This window comes from Eriocheir sinensis, chromosome 22 (genome assembly GCF_024679095.1).
Source record: "Eriocheir sinensis breed Jianghai 21 chromosome 22, ASM2467909v1, whole genome shotgun sequence".
NCBI classification, from domain to species: domain Eukaryota; kingdom Metazoa; phylum Arthropoda; class Malacostraca; order Decapoda; family Varunidae; genus Eriocheir; species Eriocheir sinensis.
In genome coordinates this window covers 12,321,649-12,335,296 of record NC_066530.1, presented here as the reverse complement: position 1 = coordinate 12,335,296, position 13,648 = coordinate 12,321,649, and the positions used below count along the sequence as shown (strand labels likewise).

Below are 13,648 nucleotides of genomic sequence, written 5' to 3'. Positions count from 1 at the left end.
GTTCGAGTCCCACCAGAGCCGGAGTTAATTCCCGTAGCATTTTTTTATTGTCGAAAGAAGGATAGGAGGTGAATTTTATCCGGCAACACTGATAGATAACTTTATGTAATGTCTCGTAGCATTTTTTATGGTTTAAAGAAGGATAGGAGGTGAATTCTATCTGGTAACACTGATAAAAAAAAACACGCAACACTGATAGATAACTTTATGTAATGTCTCGTAGCATTTTTTTATTGTCGAAAGAAGGATAGGAGGTGAATTTTATCCGGCAACACTGATAGATAACTTTATGTAATGTCTCGTAGCATTTTTTTATGGTTTAAAGAAGGATAGGAGGTGAATTTTATCTGGTAACACTGATAAAAACACGCAACACTGATAGGAAACTTCATATAATGGGCTCGTATTATTTATTCTTTACCTTGCTTCGTTATGTGTCTCCGTGGATCAGTGGTTACCGTGCCTGGCTGTGACTCCGCGGGCTGGGGTTCGATTCCAGGCCCGGGCAGTCTGCGTACAGCTCACCCAGTTCCAGTTGTTCATCCTCCCTTTCGTGCTGGTCGACAAATGGGTGCCTGGGGAAGCCTGGGGAAGGTAAACTGTGACAATTTCGAACTTCACATTGGCCCTTGTTCTACGGTAGCCTAATGGGTTTATACCTACCACAAGCTTAAAGGGCCAAGGGTTCGGAGATAAGCACTGAAGCCACGCGTACCTATAGCGTCAAGGAAGAACAGAGAGAAAGAACAAGAAAAAACTTGTAACCGTGTAACCTAACCAGTAGTAAGTTTAAACATAACAAACACAACAAAGATAATGGCACTAACGAAGAAAAGATATCGTAAGGAGAGAAAGAAGAAAAAAAAGATTACCACATACCTAATAACCACTATAACTTCAAGCACAACTAAAACAACAGCAACAGTTACAACAACAACAAAAAAGGGTTCAAAGGAGTATCGATCTTTACCTGCTTCGAATCTCACTTAAAGGCTCATGATTTTTTTTTTTTCCCTCTCTCCCTCACACATTTTAATCCCCTCCCCGCTGTGTTAAATTTCGTGATGACCTGTTTTTTTTTTATTTCTTTATTCAGTTTATTCATATGTTGACTTATTTATTAACTTACTATTTATCTATTATTACTTGTTATTTATTATTTGTTTAGTTACTTTTTTTTACGGCAATGGAAAGAGTTCAAGGATGAAAAATGAAGACAAAAAAGCAAGCTAATCAATTCCCCTTTGCTCCTACTTGTTTATTTAGCCTACTTGTTTATTTATATACATACGTTTATTTGTTTTTTTCTCATTTGTTTATTTGATTATCTTCTTTATTCTCTTCTTCAATATACTCTCTTCTTTTGTTAATATATTATCTTTACTCTTTCTTGTCTTCTTCTCTTCTTTTCTCGTCTTCTTTTCTCTTCTTTTTCCTTTTCTTCTTTTCTCTTCGTCTTCTTCTCTTCTTTTCTCTTCGTCTTTTTCTCTCCTTTTCTCTCCGTCTTCTCTCCTTTTCTCTTCGTCTTCTTCTTTCCTTTTCTCTTCGTCTCTTCTCTCCTTTTTTTTCTCTTCGTCTTCTGTCATTTTCTCTTCGTCATTTTCTCATCTTTTCTCTTAATGTTCTCTTCTTTTCTCTTCGTCTTCCTTTCTTCTTTTCTCCTCGTCAAATCTTCTCTTCGTCTTTTTCTCTTCTTTTCTCTTCGTCTTCTTTTTTTTTCTCTTCTTTTCTCCTCGTCTTCTTCTTTTCTCCTCGTCATCTTCTCATCTTTTTCTTAATGTTCTCTCTTCGTCTTCTTTTCTTTCTTCGTCGTCTTTTCTTTCTTCGTCGTCTTCTCTTCTCTTCGTCGTCTTCTCTTCTCTTCGTGATCTCCTTTTTCTCTTCCTCTTCTCCTCCTCTTTTCTCTTCGTCAATATTTTTTTCAAGCATGTAATTTCCTCTATAATGTCCTCGTCCCGATTTGCGCCGCGGCCTTGACCTCGCCACGCTCCTTAATGGCCTGTCTCTTAAGGTAGCTACTCGGGAGGGGGGGGAGGGGGGGGGGGGCACAGAAGGGTCATCAGGGCGCTCTTAAATTAAGCTTCCTGCAGTGACTCCTTTTTTGTGTGTGTTGGTGTTACTGTTGTTGTTGTTGTTGTTGTTGTTGTTGTTGTTTTGGTTGTGCTTCCGGTTATTGTGGTTAGGTCATGTAGCCGTTATTGTGTTCTTTTTTTTCTTTCTCGTCTTCCATTCTTTGCCTTTTCTTAGTTTCTATATATTTTCTTCCTTTATATATTTTTTTTTTCGTGTTTATTATTTTTTTCGTTTTTTTTTTCTTCCAATTATTGTTATTATTATTAGTGATATTTATATTATTATTATCATTATTGGGCTTCTTTGTCTCCTTTGTCTTCTTTTTTTTCATTTGAAGTCACGAATCTATTATAACTCTCTCTCTCTCTCTCTCTCTCTCTCTCTCTCTCTCTCTCTCTCTCTCTCTCTCTCTCTCTCTCTCTCTCTCTCTCTCTCTCTCTCTCGTAGCATCGTTATGGGTGGAAGAGAGAGAAGGATTTATTTTCCTGTGGCAACACTGATCAAAGACTATATTGAAGTTCATTTTTATTTGATTTTAAAGGCTAATATTAATATTGATGTTTCCCTGAAGGACAGCATCACTCCTTCAATAAAATGTACAAATGTAGGTATGTTATGAAGGTATTTAGACCCATACTTCCAGACTCTTCGAAATCTATTTAAAAAGGTTTGGGCGTTTCTATATAGACAGCAGAACGGATAATATGGTGGAGAAAGGAATAGCATCAATCTTTTAATGTACAAATGCAAATATATCAGAAAGGTATTTACACTGTTGATTGATTAGTTTCGAAGCGCTGTTCATTGGTTCGGAGCGGGTGGTTCATGTTGTATTAGTTTATCCTGGACGCTTCTATACAGACAGCGGAAAGGACAGTGTGGAAGGGAAGGAAAAGCACCAATCAATCAATATAATGTAGGTACTATATAGTGTTGGTGTGGTGTGGAGTTTACTGTTTATGCTTCGAAGTGTTGTTCAAGGTTCGGAGCGGGTGATTCATGCTTTACTTTTTAGTTTGGGGATTTCTAGACAGAGGAAATGACACTATGAAGGGAAGCTGGTGACATTTTCCACGAGATTAACTTTTAAACTATACATTATACGTGATTACCTTAGTCTTGGGCTTGATTACTCGGTTCATTTATTATTAACTTTTCGAAGCGCTGCTCAAAGGTTCGGATTCATGCTCCACTGTCTGTTTGAACAAAGAAGGGAGGGAGCGACTTTTTACATGAAATTAACTATTACGTGCTACAATATATGTGATTACCTTGGTTTTGGTCTGGATAATAAGCCTCCTTTGTTGTTAATTGTTGAGGGACCATTGACACTGAAGAGGAGATGAGACAAACAGGTCTTTGGGTTATATTCTCTCCGGAGCCCAAGTACATAATTGACTAGACTTTCGCAGGAGTTTTAGGGCATTTCCAGTGGTAGTTCTATGACCCTTCTGGTAGTCTAACACTTTATCAATACCATGAACCTAAAAAAACACTCATTAGAACCCGACTGATCTCATTTTCGACATTTGGAAATAGTTGATGTTAGAGGTGGAAGCGTATGACAGTACTGACCCCTTTCCCTCCCTCCAGCAGCATCCTTATCACCTGTTATCCCTTCCTTCCTCCCTCAGGTGCACGACTTGCCCGAGTTCCTGCGTGGGGGCGTGAGGGACCAGACGACCCACATCCTGCTGAGGTACCGCCCGTCCACCGCCTCGCTGGTCAAGTTGAAGCTCTCCTCCACGCCCTCCCAACCAAGGTGACTCGTGGGGTACAAACTAGACAGCATTGGGATTGATGATTGATTGGTTTATTGTTGCAAAAGGGAAAAGTATGTATTGCCTGGGGGTTGGATGGCAGCTTCCTCCCTTTTTTGTTGTGTAACTTTGCAACAATAAACCATTAATCAATCAATCAATCAAATAAACAACAAAGGAGAAGGGAGGAACATGCCATCCCGACCCCCAGACAATAAATACATAGTGATTTGCAGTAATATAAGAAACAAGTGTACAATATTCGTATCACTATGCAGTGGAGGAAGTGATAAGATTCGTAATATGATAATAGAAAACAGGAAAACAAAGGCATTATGTTCGGTAACTCTCAAGGACAGCCACCAGATTAATTCAAAACTCACTAGTACTAACCAGAAAATAATACTTCTCTTTTTCCTTTTATTTCACTTGATCCTCCTCTTTCATAGCTTTTTTTTCCGTCTCCTTTTCTTCTCCTTCCTCTGTTTTCTTCATATTTTTCTTCTTAATCATAAGCATGCTCCTATTGCTTCTTCTTTTTTGTCTTTTTCTCTCGTTACTTCCTGTTTCTATTCTACTACTACTACTACTACTACTACTACTACTACTATGTACTACTACTACTACTATTACTACTACTACTACTACTACTTCTTCGTCTTTCTTTTTTCATTTACTACCACCACCACCACCACCACTACTACTACTACTACTACTACTACTATTATACTACTACTACTACTACTATTACAACCGTCACTCCCTCCCTCCCTCCCTTGTCATATCGTGTTCCATACCCCACGATGCTAACACTAATGGTAAAATTATCAATCCCTACAACTCTGCAATGTTAATAATTCAGGATTCGAACCCCCAGCACGTCCTGCATCGACGAGGAGAGCGAGGATGAGGACTCGTTCAGCCAGGCCACGGAGGTCCTCGCCAAGGCCGCCCACGACACCGCCAGCGTGTGCAGCGATCCCCTCACCGCCTACCACGCCCTGACGGACCCCCTGCCGGATACCTCGCTGGACCCCTTCTCCTTGAGCAGGTAAAACAAACGGTAAATCTTAGGAATAGCGGCTCCTAGCGGGTGCGCGTTTAGGGCGCGATGTGGTGGTAATTACAACATTTCTAGCACGTACGACGGGGTTTTGACAAGCGGACAGGCGTGTTTATGTCACAAGGGGTGTATTTTTCCGCGCGGTCTCTTCCCAAATTTCTTCACCCCGGAGCTCGCAGTCTCATCGCCCATCGACTTGGAAGAAATCGTGAGGCCAGCGTGGAAAAATACACCCCTTGTGACCTAAACACTCCTGTCCGCTTGTCAAAACCCCGTCGTACGTGCTAGAAATGTTGTAATTACCACCACACCGTACCCTAAACGCGTACCCGCTGGGAGCCGCTATTCCTAAGATTTACCAAACATAAAAAATATAAGGTTGTTTTTATCAAGGCGTTCCTGTAGCACCATCAGAGTCCAAGAAGCTGTATTGTTGTGCAGGAATCAATGAATCCATAATTTTTCCTTCTAATTTATCTTCAGATATGAAATCAAATTGTGGTTGTTTGTTTTATCCATTACAACAAAGATTCAGTCCAAAGGCTCATTTCACTCAGGAGTTTCAAAAGTTCATTTAACTGATGGGTGCAAAGTTCAAATCAGTCATAAATTTTCACAGATTATCTAAAAAGGGCATTTGATTATGATTTATCTTATATAGCAAAAATTGGGTTCAAAGATTCAGCGTAAACTCTTAAATATGAGTTTATATAAATAATAGCAGTTTTTTACTACATCGTACCCTAAACGGCAAAATCAAAATCAAATCAAACTTTAATAAACTTTCAGATGAGTTTCAATAATGGCAGTTTAATGTTTTAGTCAGTGCAGCAAAGATTATATATAGGTGCAAAAACTGATACCACTTACTAATGTCAGTTTCCTGATTTTGTGTTTTTATTTGCCTTTGATCTGTTTTCTTTGATACATAATAAAGCAAAACAAGGCACCAAACTCACTGAACCCATTCCTTCCAGAGAGTCGCTCCTGCCCCGAAGGAGTTCTTCCCACCTGCACCTGCCCACCAGCCATGATCAAGTGTCTTCTCTAAGCCGTGCCAAATCTCCGTCCTCAGAACTAGCTCATGTGTTTGACGACCACTCCCACTCGCCCATGATAGCAGACATTCTTAGCAGAGGTGAGGACATGGATGCTGCTTTACTTTACTAGTATTTCTTAACCATGGGTGCTGATAGTGATTTTAAGAGGGACTAGAAATGATTTAGTGCATAGGAAATGTAATACTCAGACCTCTTTTCACTTGGTTGACATTCTCTACATTCCTCTTCTAAGGGATCCATCATATCCTCTCCCAATCCTTTCTACTGATGGAACTGACAATATCTCTTTTGTTGGCCTACAGATCAAGACTTTCATGTTGTATTGTATCATGGCTTTAGTAGCTTAGTGGCTCTTAATGTCGTTTTTCCTCAAATTTTATCCTTTATCTCAAAGTTTATTTACATTAGGGTCCTGGTTATCATTACTTGCATTACAGGCTTTTTTTTTTTTTTTTACCCAGTAGCTGCGGGGATCATGTTTCTTAATAGTCCTTCTAAGCGAGAAAAATGAGAAAAAATCATCACTCGTACAAACCATTTCATAATATATATCAAACCATTCGTCATCAGTTTATGCATCATCTATTTAGGGGGGTTTATATCATGGCACAAATTTGGCCTGTCGCTGCTACACGGTAAAGCCACAAATTTGGCCCGTCACTGCTACTGACATTGCTATAAAAAAAAAAATTAAATTAGTGTAAAACTCAAGCTTCTTTTCACCTAGTTGACTTTCTTCTTATTCATCTCTTCTGCTGCGGGATCAAACATTTCCTCCATTAATTTCTTCTACTGACGGAGCTAACAATATCTTTTGAATGGGACAACAGATTAAGTCTTCCATATTTTATTTCACTTGGTTGACTTTCTTCACATTCCTCTCTTCTACTACGGCATCCAACATTAACCCCAATAATCTCTTCTACTGATGGAGGTAACGGTATCTTTTTAGTGAGAGAACAGATCAAGGCTTTCATATTTTATTTCACTACTTTGACTTTCTTTACATTCCTCTCTTCTACTAAAGCATCCATCATTAACTCCAATATATAATCTCTTCTACTGATGGAGCTTACAATATCTTTTTAATGGGACAACAGATTAAGTCTTCCATATTTTATTTCACTTGATTGACTTTCTTCACATTCCTCTCTTCTACTAAAGCATTCATTATTTCCTCCATTAATCTCTCTCACTGAGGTAACTAACAATCCATTTTCTCAGTGGGTCAACAGATCACAAGGTCAACCACTCCGGACACTCTGCCGCGCACCAAGATGTCTCGGTCCCTTAGCGCCCTTGAGACGTACCACCGCTCCTCCCCCCTTGCCCTGGAGCTGCCCACAAGAAGCAAGAGTGTCCTGGATAAGCCCTCGCATGGGTAAGTGTTGGATGTTTCATGAGTGACTTCCAATGATGCCAGTTTATGTTCTAGTGTTGGTTGTGGTGTGAGAGTGAATGTCCCATCTTAAATTCATTGACACTGATTTTTTCGTAACTGTTGAAGCCAGGTTGTTTTAATATTGGTTGTTTTGCAAGAGTGACTGTCCCATTTTATATACTGAAGCTGATTTTCTCTTAACCATGAACACCTGTTTGTGCTCTAGTGTTGGCCGTTTCCTAAGAGTGACTGTCCTATCCTAAACATTGCCACTGATTTTCTCTTAACCATGAAGGCCAGGTTGTGTTTTCATGTTGGCTGTTTTGTAAGAGTGACTTCCATTTCATACCTTTACGCTGATTTTCTCTTAACCATGAATACCTGCTTGTGCTCTCGTGTTGGCTGTTTCATAAGAGTGACTGACCTTTCTTAAACATTGCCACTGATTTTCTCTTAACCATGAAGGCCAGGTTGTATTCTCATGTTGGCTGTTTCGTAAGAGTGACTTCCTTTTCATACCTTTACGCTGATTTTCTCTTAACCATGAATGCCTGTTTGTGCTCTAGTGTTCGCTGTTTTGTAAGAGTGACTTCCATTTCATATTTTGACGCTGATTTTCTCTTAACCATTAAAGCCAGTTTCTGTTCCTGTGTTGATTATAAGCTTAGAAGATGCTAAAAGTAAAAATGAGTGCCCCATCTTAAACACATTGATGCTGATTTTCTCTTAACCACAAAAGCCAGTGTGTGATATCTTTTAGTGTTGGTCGTAAAGAAAGACTGACCCATCATTAACATTCATTTTCTCTTACCGTTAGATCTGTGAGTGTCAGTTTCCTTCCTTCCTATGTTGGTTGTAAGCTAAGAAAGACTGTCCCACCTATTTATACTTCTTTACTCTTACCATCAAATCCGTAAGTGCCCGGTTTGCATTCTTTTAGCGTTGGCTGTATGCTAAGAAAGACTGTCCCACCGTATTTACACTTATTTTCTCTCACTGCTAAACCTGTAAATGCCAGTTTGTGTTCTTCTGGTGTTTGTAGTAAGCTAAGAAAGACTGTCCCTGGTGTTTGTAGTAAGCTAAGAAAGACTATCCCTGGTGTTTGTAGTAAGCTAAGAAAGACCATAGCTGGGCACGATAACAGAAAACCTTATTCCCGATAACCGATAATGAAAAACCTTAACGGCGATAACCGATATTCGTTAACTGGAGACACAAATATAGGCGATAACCGATAACCGATACCCGATATAAATCCACAATTCTGATACTAGCTAGCGATAAGTCCAATAGGCGAAAACGATACTATATTGATATTTCAGATAGAACAACATTGATGAATTCAAATTTTCATTATCTGTATTTTAGGAAACTTACAAAACCTTAAAACCACACGTTGACACGTACATATGGACGGTAATACTAGAAATGCCTGAACCGGTGTTGCGTTATTTGGCGTCCCCACCGTCAAAAATTGTTTACAAACACTGGTCTCTCGTGAACGGTGCATGCTCAGACCAGCAAGCGTAGACCTGTACAGTCTCACAAAGCTTTTAAACCACAATTAAGAGTTGCTTGAAGGCTGAATCAAACATATAGTACAACTACCACCATCCTCGCTGTTTCTAGAACGACACTCTGTACGAGTTGTATTTATATGTACAGAGTGTACGTCGTTCTAGAAACAGCAAGGATGGTGGTACTGTATGTTTGATTCAGCTTTCCAGCAACTCTTAATGTGTTAAAAAAACATTGTGAGACTGTACAGGTCTACACTTAATGGTCTGAGCATGCGCAGTTCACGAGAGACCAGTGTTTGTACACAAAAGCGCCAGCTTTTGACGATGGGACACCAAATAACACAACACCGGGTGCCTTCAATACCATGACATGCTCACCAACGAATATGGAATATCAAATTTGAGGCAGTGAATAATCATTTTTGGTGCAAAGTTAAATGATTTTTCTCTATGATATATTGATTTTTGAGTAGCATAAAAAAAATAACCTAGTGTATTAATTTTCATGACCTAAGTATGAAATCTCATCACCGAAGATATTTCATACCCCGAAGTTTTTTCATACAACACCGGGCCACGCATGCGCAGTAAGGAGACAACATTTTTTTTCTGAGAGGCGGAAAAAAAGTAGCGATTATCGCTAATTGGGTTACAAAAGTAACGAAGATACCGATATATATTTAAATAAGTAGCGGATGGTCGATAATCCGATTTTGTTATCAGCGATAAAGTATCGCGATAACTTATCGCGATAACGCCCAGCTATGAGAAAGACTATCCCTGGTGTTTGTAGTAAGCTAAGAAAGACTGTCCCTGGTGTTTGTAGTAAGCTAAGAAAGACTATCCCTGGTGTTTGTAGTAAGCTAAGAAAGACTGTCCCACCTCATTACACTTATTTTCTTTCACTATCAAACTTGTAACTGTTGGTAGAAAGCTTGAAATGACTACCTTACCGTATTTAGACACCTATTTTCTCTTGCCTTTAAACCTGTAAGCAGGGATTGGCAGTATCACGATACATGTATCGGCGATAAATATTGATTGATACTTTCGTACTAGTATCAGGATCGCCTTAGCTACTCACAGTATTATTATATCAGTATCGCTAAGGTATTTTCCTAAAACTTTATAAAAAACTATACATCAATACAGTGGTACATTAACATAACATAATCAATTTGAAATTAGAGTTAGCAGTTATGAATTGCAAAAAGACCCATCATCATTTTATTTCTTATTTGCAATTATTATTTGATGTTTTCAGTAATATTTACATGTCTGTCATACACTTTCAGTGCGTACATCTATTTTTCATGCTGTGAGAATAAGTAAGAACAGTTTTATTCATGTTTTGTCTGCATGTCACAAGTCTTTGTTTGTATTACATCAATCAAACTTTGAATTTATACATTAGTGGGATGTTCTCCTGCAGTAATGTATCGCCGATGCTGTATCAGCAATACATGTGTATTATTATCAGTATCGCTTTTACTACCTACAAAAATTGATATATCAGTATCACTCTAGACAATTTTCAGTTATCAATATATCAGTATCACCTTAGATAATTCCGTGTATCAGTGTCCATCACTTGCTGTGTAAGACTAGTATGTGTTCTGATATGGATGAATACAAACAAAAAAACTGAATATGTAATATGAATATAACCTCTCCCCACGTTCACCCCAATACTTTCCTCCCCCAGGCCGCCACCCCAACGAAGCCAGAGTCTGAACCTCACCGATGTGACGGACGGGAAGGACGATGAGAAGGAAATCCACCTCTACACACTCTCCACCTCCACCCTCCTCTTCCACCTGCTCCACTCGCTCTGGGTCTCCTCCTCCCTGGTACGTCATGATCATAGAGTTTTGCCATAATTTGTACACTACTAGGTCAAAATTTTAAGTATTCATAGAGTTTGGGTATGATTTTATAAGTACACTAATACTCATAGAGTTTTGGCATGATTTATACACTAATGGGTCAAAATTTTAAGTGATTGTGATTTTCTCTTTCCATTAAACTTATAAATGGGTGTTCCGTTATGGCTGATTAAAAAGAATCCAAAGCACCCAGTTTCGAGTATGTACGCATGGTCAATTTCAAGTTATCAGTGTCTTTATTTCATCACATTTTAACCATATATTTCCTTAAGGAGACCGACCAAGGTGAAAAATGCGAAAAAATATTGAAAATGAGAAACTTCATCAATGATCACCCTAAGGGCATAGAGAAAACATTACAGGGAGAATTTTTACCAACCGAGTTTAAATGGGCGTTTAAATTGCCGTTTAAATCACCCCGCGCTCAGTCAAGGTCACGTGAGACAGAAGATACCTTTAGAAAAAAAATTGTAAGAAAAACACTGTAGTATTTAGATACGAATAATTTTCTCTCTGGTGGTGGCTGATACTTTCTCCTGTGCGCGCGGGACAATACTGTCCCGTAGCTCTCACCAACCATACTTCAGTGGACCGCCAGCACTCGAGCGGGCAACTCTCCAGGCCTCTGGGCCACCTATAGACTGCTGAGTTGCTCGCTCGGCTCAGCTACGGGCTGCTCCTGAGCGCCTGCTCGGAGGGCCCGTGCCTCCGTCGCTGCTCGCCGGCTTCTACCCGTGGCTGTGGCGGCGGCGGAGGCTTCCCCACACCCGCCGCACGCCAGCGGCAGGTTCCCCCCTGCGACGGGCCGTCAATGGACAAAGGCCCGTTCCCCCTTTTTAGGGGGTAAATCCCTAACGAACGAACGAACCATACTTCATCAGTGAGTGTCCTTGTCATGCAAAGGGTAAACGTAGGTATGTACGTACGCTCTCCCCCCACACTGCCTTTTTTTCCTCTTATGACAAAACTGCTGATGATGCTGGCTTCATCCAGTTCAAATGCCAAGAAGAAAGGCTGCCATTGTCAAGAGGATTGCCTGCTTGAAGAAGGCACGCCATGCTCGGACAGAAAATGAAGAGAGACAGACAGGGGTTCCGCATGGAGAAGCGAGGCCTGACTCGCCACCACCCACCGCTGCTGCCTCACTCGCATCCACCTCTCACTCACTCCCTGCTGCCACGACTGCTGTTCCTGATGCTTCTGCATCAACACCACCATTACCACAGCCTTCTACTTCAGTTTCAGGAGAGAAGAGCCCATCTCACCATACAACAACAACAAATAAAAAATGAAAACAAATACAAGACAAGGAAAGACAGAGCTTCTGACAGATCATCACAACCAAGAAAGAAGATTAAAACAGAAGAAAGGAAGCAAATCCTACCAGCTAGATAGTTTCTAACACCAAGCGATGCAAACAAAAACTGGCAACAATGAGGGAGGCGGTGGCTCCCTGACACCCTCACCTTCGAGTGAGTAATACTTCTACAAGAAGTGGGATCAGGTGCCATGTTCATGACTCAAGATCACCTAAATAGCAAGACAACAACATTACAATACCTGGTACTAACAATATTCGGCACAGTGTGGCCATTCATGGACGAGGAACATCAATATGTACTTACGTAACTTTAAAGCCCCGTAACTCAAAACTAACTCTTTACAATACATTGGTGGATAACTCCTACATTTATTATTCGATTTTAATGAATAAGGTACTGGTGGAAAGAGCATTAAAATGGCTTTTTTTCTGTTGTCTCAAAATTTTAAAAATTTGCTTTGGAACTTTTATATTTTAAAAAATATAATTAAACAGGAGAAAATGGATTTTTTTTTTTCGCTCATAAACTAAAGAGAAAATAAAAATTCTGCCGCGACAGCTTTCTTACCTATGATGTAAACTACTGTCAGACAATTTTGCAAGGAATTATAAAGGAAAACCTAGTCTGTACTCATCAAAATTTTTATTTTTTTTTTATTTTGGCGTTTTGATTAAAAAAAAAAATGAAATATGGACCAAAGTTGCTCAAACGTTCACTATAAATTCACGTATGCAAAACAAAATCATAAAAAAATCAAATTTTCAATTTGGGTAATAAGGAAAGAAGATGGGATTTTACTCAGTCAGTGTCCTTAAGTTTAATTACATTAGAACTGTGGTTATCATTACTTATTTACTTGTATTAAACAAGTATGTACATTTGGTCGAGTTCAAGTTTGTAGTGTCTATTTTTCATCGCATTTTATCCAATGTTTCCTTGAGTTTACTTACATTAGGGTCCTGGTTATCATTACTTATTTCCTTATATTAAAAAAGTATGTACGTATGGCCGAGTTCAAGTTCATAGTCTATATTTCATCGCATTTTATCCATATATTTCCTTGAGTTTATTTACATTAGGGTCCCAGTTTGTTTTCTTCTGGTGTTTGTTGTAAGCTAAGAAAGACTCTCCTGCTGTATTAACACTTCATTTCCTCTTACCATTGAATCTGTAAGTGTCAGTTTGTGTTCTAGTGTTGGTTGTAAGCTATGGAAGACTGTCCCACCTTGTTACACTCTTCTCTTACCATTAAATGTGTAAGTCCCAGTTATTACGTACGCTACAGGTCACTACAGTCAAGCCGGACAGGATAAAGCAAGGGTTCCCAGAGCTTTCAAGTGAGCACGGCCTGGAACACGCCTTTGGGCAGCTACAAGTACAGCTGATGAGGAGCACAACACTGGAGGACAGGTTTTCCATGCTACAAGAACTCCAGGAAGGCGCCAGAAAATTTCCCACTGTCAAAAGACTTGTGTGGAGGGTAAGGTCTGAGAGGAACTTGTAGCTTTCTTTTTGCTTGTCTTCATCATGCAGCTTGTTGAAGTTTTCTGATGTCATTCACTGTCCTTTATTTTCATCATCT

General features: G+C 39.6%; 1 protein-coding gene across 1 annotated transcript in view; it reads left to right on the top strand.

Moving 5' to 3' along the window:
• Positions 1-13,648, top strand: part of LOC127002078 (uncharacterized protein C12orf56-like) — an 81,122-nt gene that overhangs the window by 60,803 nt on the left and 6,671 nt on the right. The window contains 6 exon segments of the mRNA XM_050867531.1: positions 3,708-3,835; positions 4,711-4,884; positions 5,874-6,034; positions 7,182-7,338; positions 10,564-10,708; positions 13,352-13,546. Of these exon segments, the coding sequence (XP_050723488.1) occupies positions 3,708-3,835; positions 4,711-4,884; positions 5,874-6,034; positions 7,182-7,338; positions 10,564-10,708; positions 13,352-13,546 (960 nt within the window).